At 47.9% G+C, this 23723-nt stretch overlaps 4 protein-coding genes across 7 annotated transcripts in view; 2 read left to right on the plus strand and 2 right to left on the minus strand.

Moving 5' to 3' along the window:
• The window catches only part of Eftud2 (elongation factor Tu GTP binding domain containing 2), a 40518-nt gene extending 27249 nt beyond the window's left edge, over window positions 1–13269 (minus strand). The window contains exons 1-7 of one of the 2 annotated variants that reach the window (XM_021175570.2): window positions 13176–13269; window positions 9747–9855; window positions 3887–4049; window positions 3050–3128; window positions 1977–2052; window positions 1466–1531; window positions 727–762 (exon numbers count right to left, since the gene is read on the minus strand). In XM_021175570.2, the coding sequence (XP_021031229.1) occupies window positions 727–762; window positions 1466–1531; window positions 1977–2052; window positions 3050–3128; window positions 3887–4049; window positions 9747–9851 (525 nt within the window). In that variant the 5' untranslated portion in view covers window positions 9852–9855; window positions 13176–13269. Of the gene's footprint in view, window positions 1–726; window positions 763–1465; window positions 1532–1976; window positions 2053–3049; window positions 3129–3886; window positions 4053–9746; window positions 9856–13175 lie in introns of both variants that reach the window. The other variant, XM_021175569.2, reaches the window with a different exon arrangement.
• A 268-nt stretch (window positions 13270–13537) lies between these two features.
• On the plus strand, window positions 13538–16832 carry Ccdc103 (coiled-coil domain containing 103). 3 transcript variants are annotated; one of them, XM_021178046.2, is made up of 4 exons: window positions 13538–13611; window positions 14860–15011; window positions 15392–15524; window positions 16177–16832. In XM_021178046.2, exons 2-4 carry the CDS (start codon window positions 14869–14871, stop codon window positions 16612–16614), a joined length of 714 nt encoding a protein of 237 aa, XP_021033705.1. In that variant the 5' UTR covers window positions 13538–13611; window positions 14860–14868; the 3' UTR covers window positions 16615–16832. The 3 variants fall into 3 exon arrangements, with proteins under 3 accessions (XP_021033705.1, XP_029339012.1, XP_021033704.1); XM_029483152.1 differs by lacking the exon at window positions 13538–13611 and adding an exon at window positions 13624–14235; XM_021178045.2 differs by lacking the exon at window positions 13538–13611 and adding an exon at window positions 13624–13999.
• A 633-nt stretch (window positions 16833–17465) lies between these two features.
• Fam187a (family with sequence similarity 187 member A) lies at window positions 17466–19093 on the plus strand. The gene has a single exon (XM_021177742.2). The coding sequence runs from the start codon at window positions 17697–17699 to the stop codon at window positions 18948–18950; it is 1254 nt and encodes a 417-aa protein (XP_021033401.1). The 5' UTR covers window positions 17466–17696; the 3' UTR covers window positions 18951–19093.
• Window positions 19094–19618: 525 nt separating this feature from the next.
• Window positions 19619–23723, minus strand: part of Gfap (glial fibrillary acidic protein) — a 9506-nt gene continuing 5401 nt past the window's right edge. The window contains exons 7-9 of the mRNA XM_021177910.2: window positions 23419–23576; window positions 21643–21734; window positions 19619–20990 (exon numbers count right to left, since the gene is read on the minus strand). Coding sequence (XP_021033569.2) covers window positions 20949–20990; window positions 21643–21734; window positions 23419–23576 — 292 coding nt within the window. The 3' untranslated portion in view covers window positions 19619–20948. The remainder of the gene's footprint in view (window positions 20991–21642; window positions 21735–23418; window positions 23577–23723) is intronic.

A 23723-nucleotide genomic window follows, 5' to 3' on the forward strand; every position in this document is an offset into this window, starting at 1 on the left:
AGGGGAAGAAAGAAAGGAAAGAAAGAAAGAAAAGAAAAGAAAAGAAAAGAAAAGAAAAGAAAAGAAAAGAAAAGAAAAGACCTCTGAAACCCACAATGAGGTCTCTAACAGCAGCACTGATGAGGCTGCGGCAAATAATGCAGAGTCTGAGGTCAGCACGGAACCACTGAAAGAAGCAAAACCCAAACAAAACCCTGCCACACTCCAACAGTAACTGTTAGAACACTAACAGCGCTACTGGGATGGCTTATCCTGTGGAACACTGCCCTCAATTCCTTTAGTTAACCCTGTACACGTATGAGAGCCTTCCACAGAGTTCTTTGGGGAAAAAAGGGACAGATGATAAAGGAGGGGGCAGATCCAGGCTGAAAGAGACAAGCGGCAGACTGGACCACAGCCCTTCACAGAGAAGCCCCTCCTGGAAGTAGATGGTCCCACAGGAGACATCTTAGGAACTGTGGGATATTGTAGAGATCACATAGAGTTTTACAAGTATGAACATCACCTCTCAGTATTTGTTGAATCTACTCAAGGGCTGGGAGGCTCTGCCCCCATACTCAGCTTGCCTTCCCAGTTCTCATTATGGAATGATGGAAAGTGGCAGGAGAGAAGCATAGGGCAAGACTAAATGGAAGTGTTCCGGAAAAGGCCTCCCCAGTCTCTACAAAACAATGGCTGGTGGGTCTGTGTAGGCAAAGTCTGATTTCCCAAGACACACTCACTCACCTCTTGTTCTGTGAAGAGGATGTCAGTATAGCATAGCTGAAAAACATTTAGTGATGTTAGCACCTGAATTCAGACTTCTCTCCCATACGCAGGCCATCAATCACCTCGCTCACCTCCTCCCAACTCCAGGCGCTTCCTCAGGAAGAAAACTAGACTCAAGACAGCAGAGTGTCCCCAGAGTAACTCCAGTCAAGGAGACCAGTGCCCTCCCACATGGAAGAGGTTGCTGCATGCGTGCAGGGGTGGGAGTAAGTAGACACTACAGTCACGAGTGGCTGGAGAGCCAGGCTGTACACACTGCACTAGATCTTAGGAGTGGTAGAGGGAGACACGTGCCAGCCTCAAGTCTCACAGGTCAAAACAGTCAATCTGGCAGAGTCTGAACATTTATTGCACTGAGAGTTGCCGCCACAGTTGGCCTTGCTCACAGGCATTTAAATTTACCATGAAAATAACAAGGCCCAACTGACTGTAGGATATTTATAGAGCAGGCTATTAATAAAATGATAGAAAAGAGGAGACTATAAAAGTCAGGATACATCCTGAAAAGGGATCCCAAATGCAGAACAGATCACCTAAAAATAATGCAGGTTAACATTCTCCACGCTCTTGAGAACGCTTACGCCTATTACTAGATTCCAATCACACAGCAGCAGTCGGAAGACACCTCTGTTGCTGAGTGCAGGTGAGGGACCGGAGGGCAAGGCATTCCCAACAGCTCAGCCCAAGTTCTACTTACATCTTGGTCATAGCGCTTTCTGATTTCCGGATGCGTCTGTTCTATTAAACAATCTACGAAACAGGTCTGAAAAAGAAGAGATGGACAAGAACTCCAATTGTGGAAGAAAATCTGTGCCTTTTCCCCACGCTCCCAATGCACCATGTAATTTAGGCATGAAGGAAGGTAGAGAAAAACAAAGAGAATTATGGGACAGCAAAGGATTAACACAGAAGCCACAAGATTATTTTTCAATGAAAGATGAACTCTTTCTTGGAAAGTCCTCCCTCAGGAAATAAAAGGTTATAAAAACCAGAGAAAGGTTTAATTTCCCTTTCTCCGTCTAGTGTAAACACACGGCTCAGGCATGTAAGTGGCTGGAATGGCATGACACACGGTTCCATAAGAACATGCAGGGAGCATTGTCTTCATGTCCCCCAACCACTTGCCCAGCCTTAGCACTTCATAAAGGCTCAGAAGTCAAGCAGGTACAAAGAGAAATCCCATTCCAAGAAGCACAACAGCCTCTCACCTTGCCGTGGTGCAGATGGCCACACAAGGTCACGTTTCTGATGAGCTCAGAGTTGTCCATCAGATCTGCTAAGAAACTGGAAGGAAAAACAAAGACAAAACAAACTATGGCAGAAGCTCCTGAGGAGGGAGGCACAGAGGTGGGCCAGCTATTTCCAGCCGGGAACAACTTTCAGATCAACTGCAGAACATTCAGAGCCCTAGGTCAGGGTGCTCACAAGACAACACAGCCTGGAAACCAAGATCATGAGACCAGTGCCCTCTGGATGAAAGTATACAGGCATGCACCACAGAGTGCATGGGGAGGTTGAAAGACAACTTTAGCGGTTCTCTGTCATCTGGGTTTCATGGTCACCATTATACAGATCTCAACAGTAAAATGATTGAAAAAGAAAGGTTCAATTCAGACGAGGCTGGCATGATGGGTCACGGAGTGATCCTAGTGCTTGCTTATGTGGTGGAGACAGCAGGATCAAAACCAGCCTGGCATGCATGAGACCCGGGGCAGGGGATGGACAGGAGGATGCAATGATCAGCTGGGCATGGTGGTTCAGGGTTATAATCACAACACCTCATAGGTGGACATTATAAGCTACACTAGGGCTACACAGACAAACCCTGCCTCTAAATCAAACAAACAAAAAAACCAAATAAATAACAACAACCTTACCACTACAGAAAAAGCGAGAGACAGACAGAGAGAATAAAAAGAATGTCAAACGGACAGGGAGAATAAAACAACTGTCAGCGAACACTTCCTGGAGCTGTTTCTCAGCTGCTGACCACAGCTCTGAAGACTGATGGGCAGAACACAGAGCTCCATGCTGGTAATTATAACTCCCCATTCTGTCTCAGGGACTGGCCTCAGGGCCTTCTGGGTTACAGGTAGTGCTGGGATGAAGGAAGGGAGACAGCTGACATCCAGATGAGAGCTGGGAGAGAAGACTGAACCCAACATCCCAGCAGCCATACGCTGACAGATCATAAAAAACTGCTGTCATAATTCTCTGGCTCTTTCAACCACAAACCACCTTTTCCTGCCTCTAAGAAGAGCCGAGGGGTCTTAAGACTTACTCCATCTCATACACCGTGACGGGTAGCGTCTGCTCCATCAGGGTGAATTTCTTGGTTTTCACTGGCTTTATAATGGGCTCTGGAGGAAAGAAGAAAAGCAGTGACATGTAGGTAGGTATGAACCAGAGATGCGGAGCTCGCGCCACTGGATCGGGCTTTACAGTGCATGATATATAACAGCAATTTAATTTATTCTCAAGGATCCATCACTCAAGTTGAGAAATTCTGGAATGCTATTTCGGCCTGAGACAGTGAAGGAAGGGACTTCAGCTTATTTGGTGGGATGTGGGGAAACAACAGACACAAAAAGCCCAACTTTCTGTAATGGAATTGCTTTCCTGAATCAGTACTAAGAGGTGGACAGTGAGCTCTACCCGGACTGCTCAGACCAGCTGGGAAAACATCAGACCAAAGAGAGCATGGCAGGCTTTAAGCATCAGGAAGTGGATAAAGCACTAACTCCTTTAGTTATTTTATTTCATGTGTGTTTGTACATCACATGCATGCCTGGAGGTCAGAAGAGGGCACCGGGTCCTCTGGAGTTGGAGTTACAGGCGGCTGTGAGCTGTGTGAGGTGCCATGTGGGTGCTCAGAATGGAGCCTGGGTCCTCTGCAAGCGCAGCCAGTGCTCTTAGCTATAGCTCTTATATCGCCATAGCCCCCAAATACTAACTCCTTTTGCTCAGTACCAAGCTAAGAGTTTTGCTGAATATTGAGACAAAGATACTTGACTCTTATCTAGAAATAACACTGAAAGTTAAAGAAAACAATCGCCCAATTCACTCACTGAACTTTGAAGACTCGCTGACAGCTAGACAAGGTTTCCTCCAGCCATACCTGTGAGGGGCTGGGTGTCTTCCTCCTGGACTATGGTCTCCACCTCGGGGCCGTACACCTCCTCGGCCGTGGGGTAGTACTTCTTGTCCTCATGCAGCACCACCTCCATGCCGGGGTGGTCATCCTCGTGCTCTCCCACGTCATCCTCGTCCTCATCCTCATCCATCTGAAGACAAGAGAGAACAGGAGGACAGAGGGGGCCTTTTCTTGCCCTCTTCTACGTGAGAGCTGCATCTTCCTTCAAGTCCTGTGCTGGTGAGTTGGTCCCCACCCCTGGAAAGCCCTCCTCTCAAGGGACTCTGGGAGCGTTGGCTATGGCCAGTGCTGCTGCTTCAAACCTGCCCTACTCTTAATGGGATGACTGGCCACAGTGGATTCAGATGAAAGAAAACAAGTAGCTCACCACAGCACAGCCAACTAAGAAAACAACAAACAAAACCCCCACTTTCTCCAAGGACAAAAATCAGAAGCCAGAGGTAGAAATGAGGAACAAACCCTTATCTTTACATTTTCACTTAGCTTGACAAAACTGGTTTTAACAACTGATCTCGATGACAGGCGATAACAGGTGTTGGTGAGAATGTGAAGCCCATATAGGCTGTGAATGGGGAAAGATCCACATTTCTTCAACATGTTCAGTGTAACACTAAATATAATAATGCAAGTCTAGTTCTAGCCTCTGTCCTTGTCAGGCTTTCTATTGCTGTGACAAAGCAGCAAGTTTAGGAACGGAAAAACACTGGGATAAGAGTAAACTCAAGTCATGCAGGAGGTAACCATAGAGAACCTTCCAGATTATTTAAGTCATCTGATGACTCCCCTCTTGTTTCTTAATGTGTGTGTATGTGTGAAGACTAGCAAGGCAGTGGCCTCAGGAACATCATCTGTCTCCTTTGAGATGCCTCTCATTGGGACCTGGGGCTTATGGATTAGCTAGAGCTGGCTGGCCATCCAGCCGCAGGAGCCCCCTGTTTCTCTAAGAACACACTACCACACCTGACATTTTTATGGGTTCAGGGGATTGGACATAGGTCCTCACGCTTGTAGGACAACTAAGCTGTTGCCACTGGTCTGGACTTTATTTTTTTCTAGAAGACTGGTTTTCAACTAGGATAATCTGCATTAACAATTATAGCTCAGTGTCTTGGGTGTAAACTTCAGTACTGTCTGTGTGTGTAGGGAACGGGGAGGACTCGACCCCGCCCTTTTCCATCTTGAGAACACACTGAGAGGAAGAAGGTTGGTTAGGCACCGACTGCAGTAATTTGGGAAAGAGATGGTGACTGCACCAGCCAGCTGTGAAGGTGGTGTGAGGAGGCTGTCCTAGAAATATTCTGTAGAATCAAGTGTTTTCTAATAAATGAAAGTATGTTGAAAAAGAGAGAGGCCTCTGACCTGAGCAACTAAAACAAGGCACGGAATTAGAGGGATGAGGAAGAATGGGAGAGCAGTATGAGAGGGACTTAGAATCTGGCAGACTCGCTGCATTTGAGACCCAACATTAGGCACTAAGGAAAGATGCCAACCAGATGCAGGACACACAGAACTGAGGCTCAAGAGAAAGGTCTTTGAAGACAGAAACCCAAGACATCTGGACAAAAGTCATCTGACAGACTGGATACGATGACCAGTGCAGTATGCAGGGGTGGAGGAGAGGTGTAAGTAGAACTCTAGGTCTGCTAGCGTCTGAAGGCCTGGGAGAAGAAGCTAGCAGTAAAGACTAAGAAGGAAGGGTCATGAGGGTGAAAGCCAGGGGCCTCCCTGGAAAACAGGGGAAGAGAAGACACGAGGGAATGTTGGCTCACCAGGTCAAGTGAGACTGAGATGGACAGGCCAGGGCCATAGTGACTTTGACAAGAACAGTGACCAAGGAGTAGGGTTAGAGTGGGCTGGAGATTTGGAAACAGCTTCAACAACTCTTCTGAGGCATGCATTTAGGGAAGTAAGAAAACAGGGAGGTAACGGAAGGGGGAATGGGGTCAGAAGAGGTCTGGGGTGGTACCAGAAATGGAACCCAGGTCCTCATGCCTACTAGACAAATGCTATTTTATTTTATTGGGACCAGGTCTCACTAAGTTGCCCAGGCCGGCACTGAACTACCTACCTAGCTAGAATTATGAGCAAAGGGTTTTTGGAGTTTGTTTGAGACAGGGTTTCTCTATGTAGCCTCTGCTGTCCTGGAACTCACTCTGTAGCCCAGGCCAGACATGCACTCACAGAGATCCACCTGCCTCTGCATTTGCCACCCTGCCCTGAGTGAAGGGTCTAAGGTAAAATAACACACTCATACAGTGTGGGATGACCCACTCATGAGGGAGCTGATGGAGCGGGAGCAGGAGTGGGAGGGGGAAGTGCTGGGTGAAGGTCCTGAGTGGGGAGAAAGGATGGGGGATGGAGTTGGTTGACTGGAAAACAATTTGTCCACAAAAACAGAGCGGAAGGCATTGTGTGCAGTAAGCTGGATAGATGCAGTGGTGGGCGTTTGTTTTCTTTCACAGAAATTCCCAAATGCCAACCTGTTTTTTAGAAAAGAATGGAAATACCTGCAGTGGTGGGCTGCCTGGCCACCTCCTGCCATCTGTATGCTCTGCTTCTATTAAAGTGGCCTGAGATGACATCAGTGCTTTCAGCAGCCAAACATATCCTACTGGTAATGGCTCCAAAATAACTACCAAGCCAGTCGTCTGTCCCATACAGCTGAATGCATTAGGAGCGTAACCGTGGGCTTATGTAATAACTCCTGCCTCCTCTAACCATCTCCACTTGAGCACCATGCAGCAGCTCAAACAGCCTGAAATAAAGCTAACAAGCATCCTTCAGCGTTCCCTTTGTCTGTTAACAGTGCTGCTGTAGCTCCTCAGCATTCTCACTCCCCTTCTCCCCTCATATTCAAGCAGCAGTCCAAGCCCCCACCTTCACATGGATGCTGGCAGTACTGCCAAGAAGCCCTGGCTAGCTGTCAGGCCACCAACCCGCTTTCACTGAAGGAAGAACTCCAGCATTTTGCTTTCTATGTAGCCCTGGCTGTCCCGGACCGCACTGAGAGGACCAGGCTGGCCATGGACTGCCTGTCGTGGTCTCTGCTGGAGTTCAAGGCATGCATCACCTCACCTGGCTCTTACTCTGCTTTCTAGTCAAGGCCTTCAACTCTCTGACCCCACCTCCTCTGCTTCACACCCACGCTGTCCTCTAAGCACTAGACTTTGGTGATCTGGGGGAAGAGACGGCCCCTGTACCCCTTCCCCCCAGAATGAACGCCCGCCCTTCTTACAAACTCCTATGCATCAGAGCTCCAAATAGCTTTTTTTTTTCTTTTTCTTTTTGCTTCAAGACAGGGTTTTCTCTGTTTAGGAAAACATCAATGGGGCTGGTGAGATGGCTCAACGGGTAAAAGCACCGACTGCTCTTCTGAAGGTCATGAGTTCAAATCCCAGCAACCATATGGTGGCTCACAACCACCCGTAACAAGATCTGACGCCCTCTTCTGGTGTGTCTGAAGACAGCCACAGTGTATTTACATATAATAAATAAATAAATCTTAAAAAAAAATCAATACATATAAAAAAAAATTATAGAATTTTTTTCGAGACAGTTTTCTTTGTGTAGCCTTGGCTGTCTGGGAACTCACTCTGTAGAACAGACTGGCCTTGAACTCAGAGATCTGCCTGCCTCTGCCTCCAAATGCTGGGATTAAAGGTGCGAGCTACCACAGCCCGGTACAAATTTAATTTTAAGAGAAATTACTTAATTCTTTTTTGTTTGTTTGTTCCATGGCCTCTCTTCTCAACCCTCCATCCTGGCAGCGGTAAGGACTAAATCTATGGAACCTTGTGCACACCAGGGAAGTAGCTGCCACTGAACTACATCACCACAGTGATCAGCTTAACCTCAAGATTTCCCTCACACCCCAACAGGGTGCGATTCATCATTAACATACTGAAGATGCAAGCTAGTCTCCTTTTACCAGACTTACCAGGAGCTTCAATGTTCTTTTCCCTGGTGCTTCTCATGCCTGGTGTCCCATAAATTTAACCCCCTTGCAAATCCAGACTAACCCTCCATTAAGAAGTTGGATGGGGCTGGTGAGATGGCTCAGTGGGTAAGAGCACCCGACTGCTCTTCCAAAGGTCCAGAGTTCAAATCCCAGCAACCACATGGTGGCTCACAACCATCCGTAACAAGATCTGGCGCCCTCTTCTGGAGTGTCTGAAGACAGCTACAGTGTACTTACATATAATAAATAAATAAATCTTTAAAAAAAAAAAAAAAAAAAAAAAAAAGAAGTTGGATGAAGCTGGAGAGATGGCTCAGCAGGTAAGAGCACTGACTGCTCTTCCGAAGGTCCTGAGTTCAAATCCCAGCAACCACATGGTGGCTCATAACCATCCGTAACAAGATCTGACGCCCTCTTCTGGAGTGTCTGGAGACAGCTACAGTGTACTTACATATAATCAATCAATCAATCAATCAATCTTTGCAGTTGGAGAGATGGCTCAGTGGTTAAGAGCATTGACTGCTCTTCCAGAGGTCATGAGTTCAAATCCCAGCAACCACTTGGTGGCTCCCAACCATCTGTAATGAGATCTGATGCCCTCTTCTGGGGTGTCTGAAGACAGCTACAGTGTACTTAATAATAAATAAATAAAAATCTTTAAAAAAAGAAGTGGGATCAGTCTTCTCACTGCCTGACAGTTTTATACGTTTATATAATGAAGTGTCTAGTCTCACCCCTCCCCTCTCATGCTCACTAGAATCATTCAGTGAGACCCTACTTCCACTAAATCTATGTTTTACTCATCAAGTTCTGAATAATGCTAAAAGATGAAAGCTACTCTGGGTGCCTGTTGGAGTTTGAATGCACTGTCTCTCTCTCACTTGCTCATGTTTGGACCTCTGGCCCCAGTTGGTAGAACTGTTCTAGACTGTTGTGGAACACTGGAAGATGGAGTCCTGAGGCTTACGGTCTGGCTCGTTTCCATCCTCTCTGTGCTTCCTGATACCCTGAAACATGACTAAGTAGCTGCGATACGCGCCAACTGCTGCTAAGTCTTCTCCACTGTTAGCAACAGCAGTCCTTTAGATCAAGAGTCATAAATCCTTCCTCCTGTATCTGGTTCTTGCCAGGTATTTGGAATGACAAGAAACATAATAGTACCCCTCCTTTTTAAAAAATAATATTTTTATTAATTCTTTGGTGATTTTTTTTTTTTTTTTGGAGACAGGATCTCATTTAGCTCAGGCTTTCCTCAAACTCATGGAACCAAGGCTTCTTATTTCTGGCCTCCATTTCTAAATGCTGGGATTACATACACTCCCGGCTTTACGGTGGAGTGCCTTTTGAAAGCCATTTCAAACCATTCTGGACATTATCTCCCACTCCTAAACCGGAGCAACAGGAACTGCCCCTACCCCTTCATTTGCCTCTTTTCAAATTGGGGCTTAGGAAGGCGTTCCGAGTGCAGACATGCTAACACAGTTGTCTCCCCATGATGAATAGGGGTCATTCCTTTTTGTCAAAAGATACAGCCAGGAACTCAAAGAGCTATTACAGAACCATTACTAGAGCGCAGATCAAACCCAACTTGTGAATGAAACCCCTTAAAGCCACTTTTAAGCTTTAGGAGCCAATATAAAATCCCAATACAACTCATATAAACAGTCCAACAGTAGCCAAGCCGTTAATCCCAAAACTTGCAGGCAGAGGCAGGCTGGTCTATGTGAGTTCTAGGATAGCCAGGACACAGTCTGTGCCTGTCTTGAAATCCACCCCCACTACCCAGGGAAAATTAGAGATGCGTGCAGGTCATTGTGGGAATGTTGTCTGTAAAGAGAGGAATAAAGAAAACAGTGTTTGTTTTACCTCATCAAGATCTTTTGTCTCTCTTCCCAGTTCATCATCATCTTCATCAGAATCAAGCTCTGGTCCAATATAATTCCCAAACTCATCATACAAGTCAGTATCCATGATGCTAAAATTCAAGGAGAGAAGAGTTACGGACTGGCCAAGTAATGAAAGCCTGCACCACACACCCTTACCTTTCCCACCACATGGGCAGGTGGTAACTGGTGACTGAGTGACTGACCAGGCTACTGAATAGTGTCCCCAGAATGCAGACCTTTCTCTACTTCTCTGCCCTGGTTCATTCTATCTTCTTATATTGTCCCTTCTTTTATTAGGGACATTCTTTGTTGCCTCAAACTCTATGTAGTTCATGCTGGTCTTAAATTTCTGATCCTCCTGCCTTAGCCTCCAAAGTGGTGGGGTTACAAACATAGGCCCAGGCCTAACTCTATTTAAACACTTTATTTATCTATTTTTATTTTCTCTGTATGGGTGTTTTGCCTGCATGTATATCTGGGTACCATACACATAGGAACACATTGCCCATACAAGCCAGACCCCCAGGAACTGGAATTGCAGACAGACGTAAGCTAACATGTGGATGATGAGAGTTAAACCTGGATCCTTTGAAAGAGCAGTCAGTGGTCGTAACCACTGAGACATCTTTCCAGTCCCATCTGGCTTTATTTTAAAATAGGTTCTCGCTGTTACCCCAAGCTGGCCTTCAACTCTAGATCCTCTGCCTCTGCCCTGCCCCCCCCACCCCACACACATGCTGACATAACAGGTGTACAACTAATGCCTAGTCCACCTATTCCCTTTCTGTATTTATTTAATCAATTAAACTGTGTGTGTGTGAGTGTGTGTGTGTGTGTGTGTGTGTGTGTGTGTGTGTGTGTGAGAGAGAGAGAGAGAGTGTGTGTGTGAGTGAGTGTGTGCGTAATTTTATGCATTGGATCCTTTAGGAACATGAGGACTGTCACGTGAGTGCTAGGTAGGATCTGACTCCCAAGTCTTCATGGTTGCCTAGCAGGTACTCTGAAATGCTAAACTCTCTTTCCAGCATCTCACTTTTTAAAAAAAAATTAACATTCTCAAAATATCACAATGCAATCATCAAAATAAAAATTAATACCAGCAGATTATACTACCTAATACACAGGCTCCACTAAGTTTGAGAAACTGTTCCAGTCACAAACTACACAGCTAAGGACACAAACTAGGATCGTACTTGACTTTCACAATGTGACACTTTTCCAGATTACAAACCAAGGCTTTTGAAGAATTTCCCTTCCTGTGGCTTTGCCCCTGCTCTGAGAGGTACACAATTCCAACTTGTCCTCACTGATGATTCTAACTTTGATTTTAAATATGGTGACAGCGGACATGCTTGTCAAAAATTACTCATTTTCCCTTAGTGATGGGTAAGAACTCATTGTTCTCACTGCTCTTTTAAAGGACCCAGGTTCGAATCTCATCAACCACCCATTACCTTACAAAGGTTTGCAATGCCAGTAGATTTCCCCCCACTTCAATGACTGAAATTCTGTTCAAAAGAACAGTTTAGATCTCACCCTACAAGCCTTCCCAGCCCCTCAGCCTCTCACTCTCTTCAGTATCTTCTGTCCCAAATGCTAGGTAACTGTTGTTATTCTAAAAAACAATTCTACGGTTTGTGAGCAACAAAAACCAGAGCAGGGGAAAAGCATCAGGCCCCTGGGGTTAAAGATCTCAATCCGTTCTATCTTCGCCTCATTTCTAAGGATGACATAACTCAGTTTACCTCCTTAGAGTGATTTATCATTGCCTAAAACCGTATAAAGGCAATGAATGAGTACCTAGCTGTGCAGCCTGATGACCTCAGTTCAATCCTAGAAACCCACCAAAAAGCCACATAAGGTAGTGAGAGTGTCTGTGATCCTAGACAGCCAACAGGAAATGGGAGGCAGAGATTCTCTGAAGCCCAGAGCCGGCTAGCCTGGTATTGGCAGTAAGGAGATAGGACCAAACCCTGAAGGCTGTCCTCTGACCTCCACCTGCAAGCCACAGCACACCTGACCCTCGCTCACTACACACAAACACACAGAAACACACAAAGTGTGATTATCCAAGCATAGGATCTTATACCCATGATCCTACATACATCCTGAGAGACCCTGTCTCAAAAAGCAACAAGTAACAAGTGTTGGTCGTAACAAAACTTGACCTTCTTGAGCAGGAGAATCCCGTGCTCCTTTGTGTTCACAGCCAGTGCCCCTGACAGCACCTTACACAAAAAGACACTTAGTAACGTTAACGGAGTGGAATGTTTTGTTCTGAAACTCTGGTATTTCTTATAGTATACCGAATACTTTAGTGCCGTCTGCTGAGGACTGACTGTAAATAAAATGCAGAATTAGAGTGCCAATCACTGGTAATTAAATGTAAATCATTATGGAGACTCTGATATACCTACTGTTTTTATTTCTAAGAGGCTACCACAATTATGTTCATTGTCTTCTCCCAAGATTACCATCACAAACTTTTAAAGGTTGTTTACTGAACAAGCCAAGCTCATCACTGCCCCAGGACAATTGTTATTCCCATTGTCCTCTGGCTATGTATACCTTCTTAATTCATTTAACTCACCCTTCTCCTTTAATGTCACCTATTTGTCACTCCACATATACTTGCCAAGCCACCCTTACGCTAATCTCTTAGTGTGTGGCTGGGTGCTTAAGATTTACCCCCCTCGCCTAAGTAAAATCAAGGTTATGCCTGAGTAGTACTTAGGGAACATGTGTGTGTGCCTGCTACTGATAAATGTTAATAATAAAATAGGAGCAAAACGACAACAGTGCCTGGGACAAAATAGGCCCTCAATACGTTTTGCTAGTTTTGTTTTTTGAGGGTGGCTTTGGGTAGGGGAGTGAATTAGTGACATGCTTAGTTTAAGTAAAGCTACTCTCTAAATAACCAAAAACTGCACTTTCCCGCTGCAACGCAGAATCTCAAAAGGAATGCTGCAATCTTTTCTAGTTTTGGCTTTTTGAACCAGACCTGCTACTTAGCCTTGAACCTGCACCAATATTCCTGTCTGCATCTCCAGAGCGCAAAAATTAGGCACTGGCCATCACAGTCAGCTCGGATGCAGAATAGTTTGAAGATGGAGCCAGTCTGGCGGTGAAGCAGGCACCGATGGAAGGGGGAGTGGCAGGGGCCTGGGTCTTTACAGCGCCACCTCTACTAAGGGACAGGATCTTAACCACGTTGGGGACCGCGGAAACCCCGGAATCGACGGTGTGTGCGTGCGTTGGGAGTTGGGGTCTTTCATTCTCTTTCCCACGCCAGAATTCAATTTACACGTTCGTTAAGCGAAAGGGATAAGTACTATATAAATCGCCTCTTCCCAAGCTCATGTTTCGTTCGTTCCCCAAGCCTCAGGAGTGCCCTTCCCGGCCAGCTCACCCTCCGACTGCTCAGTCGAGTGCCCCGGTCCGCCGCCTGAGCCCGCGCTTCCGCCGCACGCCGCGACAACGCGGGCGCCTGGCGCTAGGAAGGACCCCGAGCGCGTCGCCGAACTGCCTCGCCTCGGAGGACAGCTCTGCCTAAGGAACAGCGTCGAGAAATTCTGGCCTCGAAGACAGAACCGAGAAAGGCCAACTTGTTGGTCCTCAAAACGAAGCGTGGACTTCTCCACAAAAAAGCAAGGCCGGAGGATTCACGAATCTGATCAGGCGCCTTAGGACAGCCTGAAAGGAGGGCCTTCGGGCCGGTCACGTGGGCAGGCTGGTGGCGCCGTTGCTAGGCAACACTCGCTGTTGCGAGGGCGATGCACTAAGGTGTTCTACCAGATCGGGGGTTTCTCAAGAGAAAGCAGGGAGTCCAAGACTGGGGCTGCTGGGTGAGGGTTTAGGGACAGTAAAGGGGATTTCTCTAGTCATTCTATAATTGGAGAAGGCTTAGAACTCGACAGAGAAATGGGTCGGGTGGCGAGAGTCTATCGTCTCTATTGCTCCAGAGGCTGAGCCTAGATCATGATCTCAGAAGTTTTGGAGAGAACAAACTAGGCTACATAGCGAGATCTCCTCACCCCCAAAATATTGCTTAGGATATGTGACTTGAGCACAATTGTTGGCTGAGTAACACAGCCCACTTCTCGGCGTTCTATTTCCCATCGTTGGGGTCGGGGATGGCTGTGGATTTGCTTGCGGACCAGCTCATTTCCTGCCCTAGGGCTGATCATGAGTGAACTATGGCTCCAGTTCACCAGGATTCTGAGGTGGAAAGAGGTATCATAAGTAAATGTCAGAAGCCAGACGGGAACACATAGCTTCCTATGAAAACAGCCCCATCGGACACATACCGGGGAGGCGGCAGGACTTCAGTGGTAGGACTGGAGATAATGCCCACACAGCACTTATTTGCCTGCCGCTCTGTGCTGCTCAGGGATTTGGGGATGGAGGCCACTGAGTTTTCTCTTTCTGACACTTCTCAACTTCCTGCTTTGTCATTGCTTTTGGTTGAGGTGATTTTTTTTTTCTTCATTAAAGACATTTAGTGAAGTGTGAAATTTTGTCCTTGAGCTGGAATAGATAATAAAAGAAACCTCTCTGTCCCTCTCTGTGTCTGTGTCTGTCCTCCCCTCTCCCCTCTCCTCCCTCCCCCGCTCTGTTCCTTTATGGTAATAAACTGATATAGAGAAATCCTATGTGAAAGAATGAAGAGTCAGAAATCTGAACTCCAAATTGCCTCCTCAGATGAAGTACCTGAATTAATAGGTGTGTGTGTGTGTGTTGTGGTTTTGTGTTTTGTGTTTTGCTCGGGATCAAACCCAAGGCATTTCCATTCACAAGGCAAAATCCTACCGCTGAGCCAGCCCTTAGTGTCTAAAATATTGTTAGAAGCAGAGAGCAAAGTCAAGACTTCAAACGGGAAACCTTTCTGTTTTGTTCTCAGTGAGAAGCCTGGAATACATTTTCATCACGCAATTCCATTTTACCTGTAAAGGAAGAAACTAGATTTTTCGTAACCCTCCAGGTTAAGGATCAGATTGCTTTGGGTCATTTCACATCTGGTAAAGAGTCCCAGGGCATCATCTTTACCCTGAAGACTGAAGCTCTGCTGACATGCATTCTTCTTGCCTTCCCAGGCCTTAGCCATGGAGAAGAACGATGTAATCAACTTCAAGGCCCTGGAGAAAGAGCTGCAGGCTGCCCTCGCTGCTGACGAGAAGTACAAAAGGGAGAACGCAGCCAAGTTACGGGCAGTTGAGCAAAGGGTGCCTTCCTATGAGGAATTCAGGTTGGCTTGATGTTATTTTTTCTCAGGCCCTCCTCTCATGGTGGGCTACAGGAATTAAAAGCAAGCAGTCTAGATTGAGATCATTCTAGGCTTCTGTCATGCCCCCACCCTCTGCTACCTGACGATCTTACCAAAGCTCCTTAACCTGACTGAGCCTCAATTCTGTAAGAGAGAGGAATGGTTGCTATCGTGGCATGAGTTATGGCCTGAAAGATGCTGAGCACAGCAGCTAGCCCTTTGGAGTGCGTGGAGACTTTCAGCCCTCTATGCTGCTGCTGCTGTAGTAGTCGCCCTGTTTCCCGTCAACAAGTGTAGCCAAGTAGCTGCCCCACACACAGGGAATCGTTAAGCTCATTCCCCAATCTCTACCTTTGACACAGAGGTATTGTTCTTGCATCACACCTGAAACCTCTGGAACAAAAGGACAAGATGGGAGGGAAGAGATTTGTGCCCTGGAATTGTCACACTACTCGGGAAAGGACTTCTCAAGATGTGGTCACTGAAATACCCCAGGTAGGTGTGGGCTGGCCTCTTTAGCTCAGCAGGAGTTCTCTGTGTTAAAGCTATGATCCTGTCTTCTTACAGCCCATACCTCTTCCTTATGTCTCATGACAGCCAACAGATACACACACACACACACACACACACACACACACACACACACACACACACCAATCCCAGAACAGCAATCAGATGGTTGTACTGAGTTGAGACATGCGCAACAGTCCTCTAACTTTCCTTATCTGTTCATGTGGTAGACAGGATAATGACCCTGGGACAGTACTGGAGAGGGACTCAGCCTGTCAGACACTCAACACTAGTTTGAATTTCTTCTTCTCTCCCAGAGATTTATTGTACACTATTTCACTTTTCTTGGAGCAAGCTCTGACTCACTCTAAAGGGCCAAGAGCTATGTTTTCTTTCTCTGGAGGAAACCCCAGTACAAAGGAAACTCTCAGATCCTAGCCTGGATTTCTTTGGCCCACCCTCCTCCTTCCCCCCTCCCTCCCCAGTTCCCTCATCTGAAAACGAGGCCGCGGAGTCCAGCCCTCCCTGAGCTCAGAGAACAGTTGAAATGCTAACATGAAAACTCATAACCCACCTCCCCCTTTGCAGTTGCAGAGCGGTCAGAAGAGCTCTGAACCTGTTTCCCTTTGAAATGCAGGAGAAATCACCCTTCCAGCCCACCACCTCTGCAGAATTTTACCGCGATTGGCGGCGACACTTAAGAAGTGGGCCAGAGCGCTACCAGGCCCTACTTCAGCTTGGGGGGCCCAAGCTGGGCCACCTCTTCCAGATGGATGTGGGCTTTGGACTTCTTGGGGAGCTGCTGGTGGCATTGGCTGAGCACGTGAGGCTGAGCGACCGGACGGCAGTGCTAGGGATTCTGCACAGCCTGGCTAACACTGGGCGGTTCAACTTGAACCTGAGCCTGCTGAGCCATGCAGAGCGAGAGAGCTGCCAGCGCCTGTTTCAGAAGTTGCAGGTCATGGGCACCACCAGACCCATGCAGGAGGGCCTCACTGTGGAGGAGCCATCTGCTGGGCTACAGGGAGGAGAAGAGCTCCTACAGGAGCTGCTAGGACTGTATGGAGTCCATTGACAGGACTGGTTGCCCTCAGCATTCCTCAGTGGTCTCAGAAGGCATTTTACAAAGACACTTTATGTGTATGAGTGTTTTTCCTACATGTATGTATGTATGTATGTATGTCCACCATGTGGGTACCCAGTACCTGAGGAGGCCAGAACTAGGTGTTAGAGCCTCTGGAAGTGTAATTACAAATGGTTGTGAGTTGCCTTGTGGGTGCTGAAATCAAATCCAGGTCCCCTGGAAGAGAAGCCAGTGTTCTTAACCGCTGAGCTATCTCTCCAGGCCCCTTGGAAGGAGTCCTGTGGTGTTTACCTTGTGCCTTCGGCAGAGTTGTTAAAAGAATGGTTGTGAGAAATCCACAGCGCTTCCCTTTTCAAGTAGTGGGCTTTCGCACTTTCCCGACCCATAATTTGATCTGTGTGGATCCCCAGGATAGCCAGTGGCTCAGCTGGCTGAGAGTGTTTTGCTGCCTGCCACGCCCCTAGTGACAGATAAGCTCTGACCATAACTCCTAACCAGACTATTTAGAACCCAGAGCCAGTGAATGAACAGCTCATCAAGAAGCAAACGCCCCTTCATCTGAGATGCACAATTCCCCCCCCCCCCCCGCTTCCCAGGAACTTAATTCTCCTACAGGTTGAGCCTGGGAAATCCCTAAGCCTTTGGCTCAGGTCTGGCTAGCATCCCAGATGACCAGCTGTGCAAGTGAGGGTTTCCATTATCTCTCGGATGGATGAAAGGATGTTCTTTTGGGCAGGGCAGGGCAGAAGGCGCTTCCAGCTCATTCTAGATTTCCCTGGCCCATTTTTGGGTAAGTGCCAGTGTTCTAGAAAGGTGAGAGTGCGAAGTTCTAGAATGATTTTCCCCTCAAGATCAGGCCTGGCACATTAGAACAGCATCTTGTACTTGAGCTGGGAATAAATCACCTCGCCCTTGGCTCTCGCCTCTGCAGTTCACTGCCTCTTTCCCTGGCCGCTTGACCCTTTCTTTATCTAGTGGCCCCTCAGCAATGATTTCTAGAATGCCATAGGTCTTTGGCGCCTCGATTTTTGCCCTGACTCCCCCTGGCTTCCAAGACCCTCTTTCATCCAAGCATGAGTTTGGCCCATACCACCGTGCTCCTGTGGGCCTGGGGCAGTCTCCAGGCCTTTGAAATCGTGGAGAAGGAGAGCGTTTTTCAAAGGACACCTTGCCCTGCTTTCCTGGTGTTTGATAACGCTGCCTACCTGGCTGATATGAGCTTTGAGCTTCCCTGTCACTGCAAACCCGAGGATGTTTCTGCTGTGGTCTGGTATTACCAGAAGCACTTGGGGAGCAGGTACACCACGGTGCTCACAGACTTTGATGGGCGGTTGCTCACCGAAGCCGCTCATGTTCGCGTAGGCAGCAGCATGCTGGTGCGATTCAGCATCCGCATGTTCAGCCTGTTGGTTTTCCGGGCCCAGCCAGAGGACACAGGCCTATATTTTTGTGGCACCCGTGAGGGGGACTATTTTTATGCCTATGATGTGGACATCCAGAGCAATAAAGAAATAGTGGCCAGTTTCAAGGACATGGCCCAGGAGCCGTTGCCGGATGAGTACTATGGAGGCCTCCATGTCTTTACCACCTTCTGGGAGTGGACCCCCTGTGACCGCTGTGACGTGCGTGGAGAACAGTGGCGCTTTGGGCTCTGCTATTTGCAGTACCCTGACCTCTCGCCACGCTACATTAAGACTCGGTCCGACGTAGTGTCCTGTGGCTCTCGGGCTGTGCCGTGGAAACTGCATCTCCAGACCAAGTATCACACACCCGAGCTGCAGTTTCAGAGCTGTCTAGTGTCCTGTCAGAAGAGGAACAAGACCCGGAAGGGTGTGCTGGCAATCTACAGTTATGTGTCCAAACTGGGCAGCCGGCCCTGGGTGCCTCAGGTTCCCATTCAATTCCATCAGCAGAGACTGGGTCACGGCCTCATCATCTCCTGTCCCGGGGCCCGACCAGAGCATGCCGTGGCCTGGGACAAGGACGACCAGCCCCTCTACCGAGCCCAGTACTTAAAAGGTGTGAACAGGTCCATGAGAGTTTTCATCGACCACGGCAACCATCTCCACATCCGCTTCACCCAGCTGAGTGACCGGGGCATCTATTACTGCTGGCTGCAAGGGTTAAAAATCGCTGGCTTCCGGTTGGGCGTAATAACCCGAGGGCGCTACCCAGCTTCACTCTCAGACCCAGAGACTCGCACAGCCATAGAGCTCACCCTGATGGGCTATCTGTTCATCACCATCGTCTTCATCACCATTCACCTCTGTCGTTGCTGTTGCCAATCTCCCTGTTGTCCCAACTTCTCTGCCCAAACCCTTCTCTAGCTGTGACGACCAGTCATGTTACAATATGTTTGTTAAATGATACCAGACGCTTATGGTGGGCACCTTGGGCTGGGACACGTGACAGGGTGATGAACAAGTCTACTAGTTACAGTCGGCCTCCTGGTTTCATGGGAGAAGCCTGGGTCTAATCTGGGAAGTGGAAGGAGCTTGAGGCAGGTCAGAGATTGGAGTCAGGAGGGAAATGACCAGGTACGTGAGTCTTCCCAAGTCACATTCCGGTCACGGGAGGAAGTGAACTGATCTGTCACATCACCTGTAAGTTCCTTGACGCTGGGGGGGGGGGGGCTTTGACTCCGAAGACTACCACGAGGTCCTGGTTGAACTGAATGGGGTGGGATGGATAAGAAAGAAAGGTGGGGGGAGCTGGCCTGTGTCCTCCTCTGCTTCCCATTGTTCTGAGACTAGCAGAGCGCAGGGCAGGTACGAAGATGGAGGCACAGGAATTTCTTGAAATGATGGCACCCAGGCTGGGGGATTGGGGCTGAGAAGAGGAGGTGGAGCAAAGGCCAGGGGACCTGGTCTCTGAGTAAGGTGGATTTGACAGGCAGCTGCTGCTTCAGAGGGTTTGATAATGAGCAAGTTGGGTCTTGCCTATCTTCACCCCACCTCCGGAACAAATCAGAGCCACTCTGTGGAAGTCTATGGCACATGTCTTTATTTCTGCCCAGTGAGTAAAGGTGACAGTACTGCTCTGGAGGTTAGCACAGGTGGAAAGGAGGGGGTGGGGGGGTGTCCTGGGAAGAGGGAGGGACCTTGGAGGGGAGGGAAGGACAACTGAGTGGACACTTTCTGCTCAATGTCTTCCCTACCTGCCCACCAATCAGCTTCAGAGAAGGTGCTCTAATATGAAGGCACTAGCCACCAGGCTGCTTGAACACAACACGTTTCAGTTCCTCAAACTCTCAAATAGGATGATAACCTAAATAGGTGACATTATTATAATTGCATAAGAAGGGGAATGGTCCCTTGGCTTGGAGAGCAACAGCTAGTCATTGTGGGGATGGAGAACCTTGGAAGGATGGTTGTGGATTCTTCAGGACTGAGAAGCAGCAGTCACAGGGTAAGATGACTGTGCAGCCAGGAATAGACCTTCACGACTGAGACACATCTGTACCCTGCCCAGTGGACGGAAGTCCCTCTCTCCCATTTCAGTGTCTTCCAGAGAGCGGGTTATTTCCTTGATTCATAGGATTCAGAGCCAAGGGTAACAGATTGCCTGTAACTTTCAACTCCAGCGTCCAAATGATCTTTTACCAGTGCCTCCGCCATTGGCACCCCTGCAGCCTAAGCAGAGACCCTTCCTGGGTTCCACCTCTCTGCATCCACACTTAGGGGCCAGGGAGCCCTTCTCCACCGTCCAATACACCTTCCCTCTCCACTTATGCCACAGATCCTGCCAAGTGCTGAGAACCAAGTTTCCACATGCTCATGGGCAGTCAACCTGCATAGCTGCTCAGTGGGGCTGACACACGAGTCATCACTCTGGAGGGCCCTTCAGGACTGCCTTAGTGGCCATTCCAGGTAGCAGGTCTGCCCTATCAGCTCCTAGATCGTCAGGGTCATTCGGGATGCATAGGTCTCTGGCTAGAGAGACTTTGCCTCGGGGACTTTCCCTTTCTGTCTGAATTGTTGTCTAGCTCCAGCAGCCTGGCAACAGTTTCCATAACAACAAGGATGAAGGAATGATTTGTTAAGTCTCTCTGCTCATCTTTCCTCTTCCCTTCCAATTCTAACCCAGCTGGGGTTCCCTCCCCTCCTGACTGCGCCTTTGGGGTGAGTATCCTGTTAGTTGAAGGTGAAGGGTATATGCCATCTATGAAGCTCAGCACTGATTGAGCCCTGGGCAGCATACAGGCAGGAAACCAGAAGGAAGGGAAGCGCTGGTGTGGGTGGGAACTGAGCCTGGCAAACAGGACTATTTGAGGATAAGCTTTGGGCCCTCACACTGTATGGCAAGGGCCACCAGGTGGGCACACCTCACATCACGTCCTTGTGCTCCTGCTTCGACTCCTTAATGACCTGCAGGGACAGGGAGGGTGCACGGGGCAGGGTTAGGGGCTCAAATAATCCCAGACCCAGTTTGCGAGGCTGTGCCTGCTGATGCAAGCCCCTGACTGCCCTGGATCTGTTTTCCCTGGGCTGTCACTGTGATTGCCTCACTCTGTAGTCAAACTCAGAGGTCCTGAGTTCAATTCCCAGCAACCACATGGTGGCTCACAACCATCTTTGAGGGGATCTGATGCCCTCTTCTGGCCTGCGGATATATATGCAGCAGAGCACTCACATTAAATAATAATAATAATAATAATAATAATAATAATAATAATAATAATATAAAAGCCACTTGTAAAGGTTTTAGTACCATGCCTGACACTATGGCATAAGAGTAACCATTGCTGCTAACGCTCCAACAAATGGAGAAGGCCATTCTATGTCTATCTATGCGAAGTTCTTTTGATTAAAATTTCAAAGCCTTTACTCCCCCACCCACCCCCTCTTTCCCAACTGTCCCAGTTAGAGCTGGTGGCCTCAGTACACAGGTTGCCCTTAGCACACCACCCGTGAAAGACCTGGGAAAAGAGCTCTCCTAGTAGCTAAAAAAGGAGCTAGTTCCAGGCTTTCTTCAGTATAGCCTCAAGAGCTCCCCGGGGCGACCGGAATCTTTCCTCACCTCACCATCCCGCATCTCCACAGTCTTTACCAGGATGTTCCTCTTGAGGTGGCCTTCTGACACGGATTTGGTGTCCAGGCTGGTTTCTGCAGGTACGAGGAGAGGAGGCCTCCATGGGCTCTTGGGATACTAGACATCCTGTCCTGCACCCGACTTCCCCATCACGCACCCAGGATCATGAATATGGGGCTAGCTAGCTAGGCAAGGGAAAAGATGGCTTTTCTGAAGTGGCTGGAGGCTCCCATCTGTGCCGGGCACATCTAGCTGCTGTCCTGTAGCCTGCTCCACCTTCTGTTCTGGCACCTGGCTGACTGACAACCAAGGGCTGCACCATGGAAGGAGCCTCAGTTTCCTCTCTTGCAAAATGGGATAACAGTGCCTACTTCCCTGTGTCATGATGAGGCGGCACCTAACTAATGTGTGGTATACCATGTGGCACGGATTAGTGACTGATACACACGGGACCCTTCCACATTCCTATTTCCCTCTGTCACTTATCTGGACTCTAGTGACCCTTGACTGCCTAGCACTTGGCACGATTAGCTTTCCCTGGTCAGCATGATTAACTTTCTAATGCTCAATTACACCCTGTAATATTCATGACCAATATTCCTAAATGAAAATTTCCCCTGTATCCAAGAATCATTTAAGGGCCACATACCAGTAAAACGTAAACTGGGCCAACCCCCGCTTAGAGAGAAAAATATAACATGTCACACTCACTAATATTTAAAATGAAGAGCAGGGAGCATAAAGCTTTATTCACTACAAGAGCAGCCATCCAGAGGGAACTAACTAACCCTCTGGGCTGAATCAGCACTGAAGTGAAGCAATAGAACTCGGGGGACACATGAATCAAACACAGAGCCTGCCCACAGGCATTGCAAGACCCAAGGGGACCACCTAGCGACAGAAAACTGGTGAGCCAGAGGCATTTGCTCAGAGGGTTCAGAGTATCTCCTTGGAGCTCCCAGGGACGTGCTGACTTTAACATTGGCTAGCTCTGTTAATACAACCTAACCTTTAGCATAGGCTAGCTCTGTTAGTATAACCTAATCTTTAGCATAGGCTAGCTCTGTTAGTACAACCTAACCTTTAGCATAGGCTAGCTCTGTTAATACAACCTAACCTTTAGCATAGGCTAGCTCTGTTAATACAACCTAACCTTTAGCATAAGACTAGCTCTATTAGTACAACCTAACCTTTAGCACAGGCTAGCTCTGTTAGTACAACCAAACCTTTAACATAGGCTAGCTCTATTAGTACAACCTAACCTTTAGCATAGGCTAGCTCTGTTAGTACAACCAAACCTTTAACATAGGCTAGCTATGTTAGTACAACCTAACCTTTAGCATAAGCTAGCTCTGTTAGTACAACCTAACTTTAACATGACTAGCTCTGTTAGTACAACCTAACCTTTAGCATAGGCTAGCTCTGTTAGTACAACCTAACCTTTAACCTTTAGCATAAGCTAGCTCTGTTAGTACAACCTAACTTTAACATGAGACTAGCTCTGTTAGTACAACCTAACCTTTAGCATAGGCTAGCTCTGTTAGCACAACCTAACCTTTAGCATAGGCTAGCTCTGTTAGTACAACCTAACCTTTAGCATAGGCTAGCTCTATAGGTATAACCTAATTGCACAGAGCCAGGACCTAGGGTGGGCCCGGAAGCTTCTGGACAAAGGACATGGTCCAGTCCCTTAGAGGAGGCCTGGGAGGAAGAAGGCAAGCTGGAAAGGTATGGCTGAAATGCATGCGTCTATCTAAGGGAGAGCTGGCAGGGCTCCATTTTCAATCTGGTGAGCCTGTATTGGGACAACTTGTATTGTGAGCCTTTTGAGATGTCTTGTGACTTTGTGGCCTTCCCCTTCTTTGGTGCTTTTGCCCCCTGTAGTGACAAGCAGTTGAGAAAGAGAGAGAGGGAGAGAGAGAGAGAGAGAGAGAGAGAGAGAGAGAGAGAGAGAGAAAAGAAGAACAAGAACAAAAAACACTCAGAAGGGCAGAGCTTGTTCATAGCCTGCAGACCTGGCATCAGTTGAGACCTTGTCAGGTTCTGCATGGGTACAGCTAGGGGACAGG

Source organism: Mus caroli, chromosome 11 (assembly GCF_900094665.2).
Source record: "Mus caroli chromosome 11, CAROLI_EIJ_v1.1, whole genome shotgun sequence".
NCBI classification, from domain to species: Eukaryota; Metazoa; Chordata; class Mammalia; order Rodentia; family Muridae; genus Mus; species Mus caroli.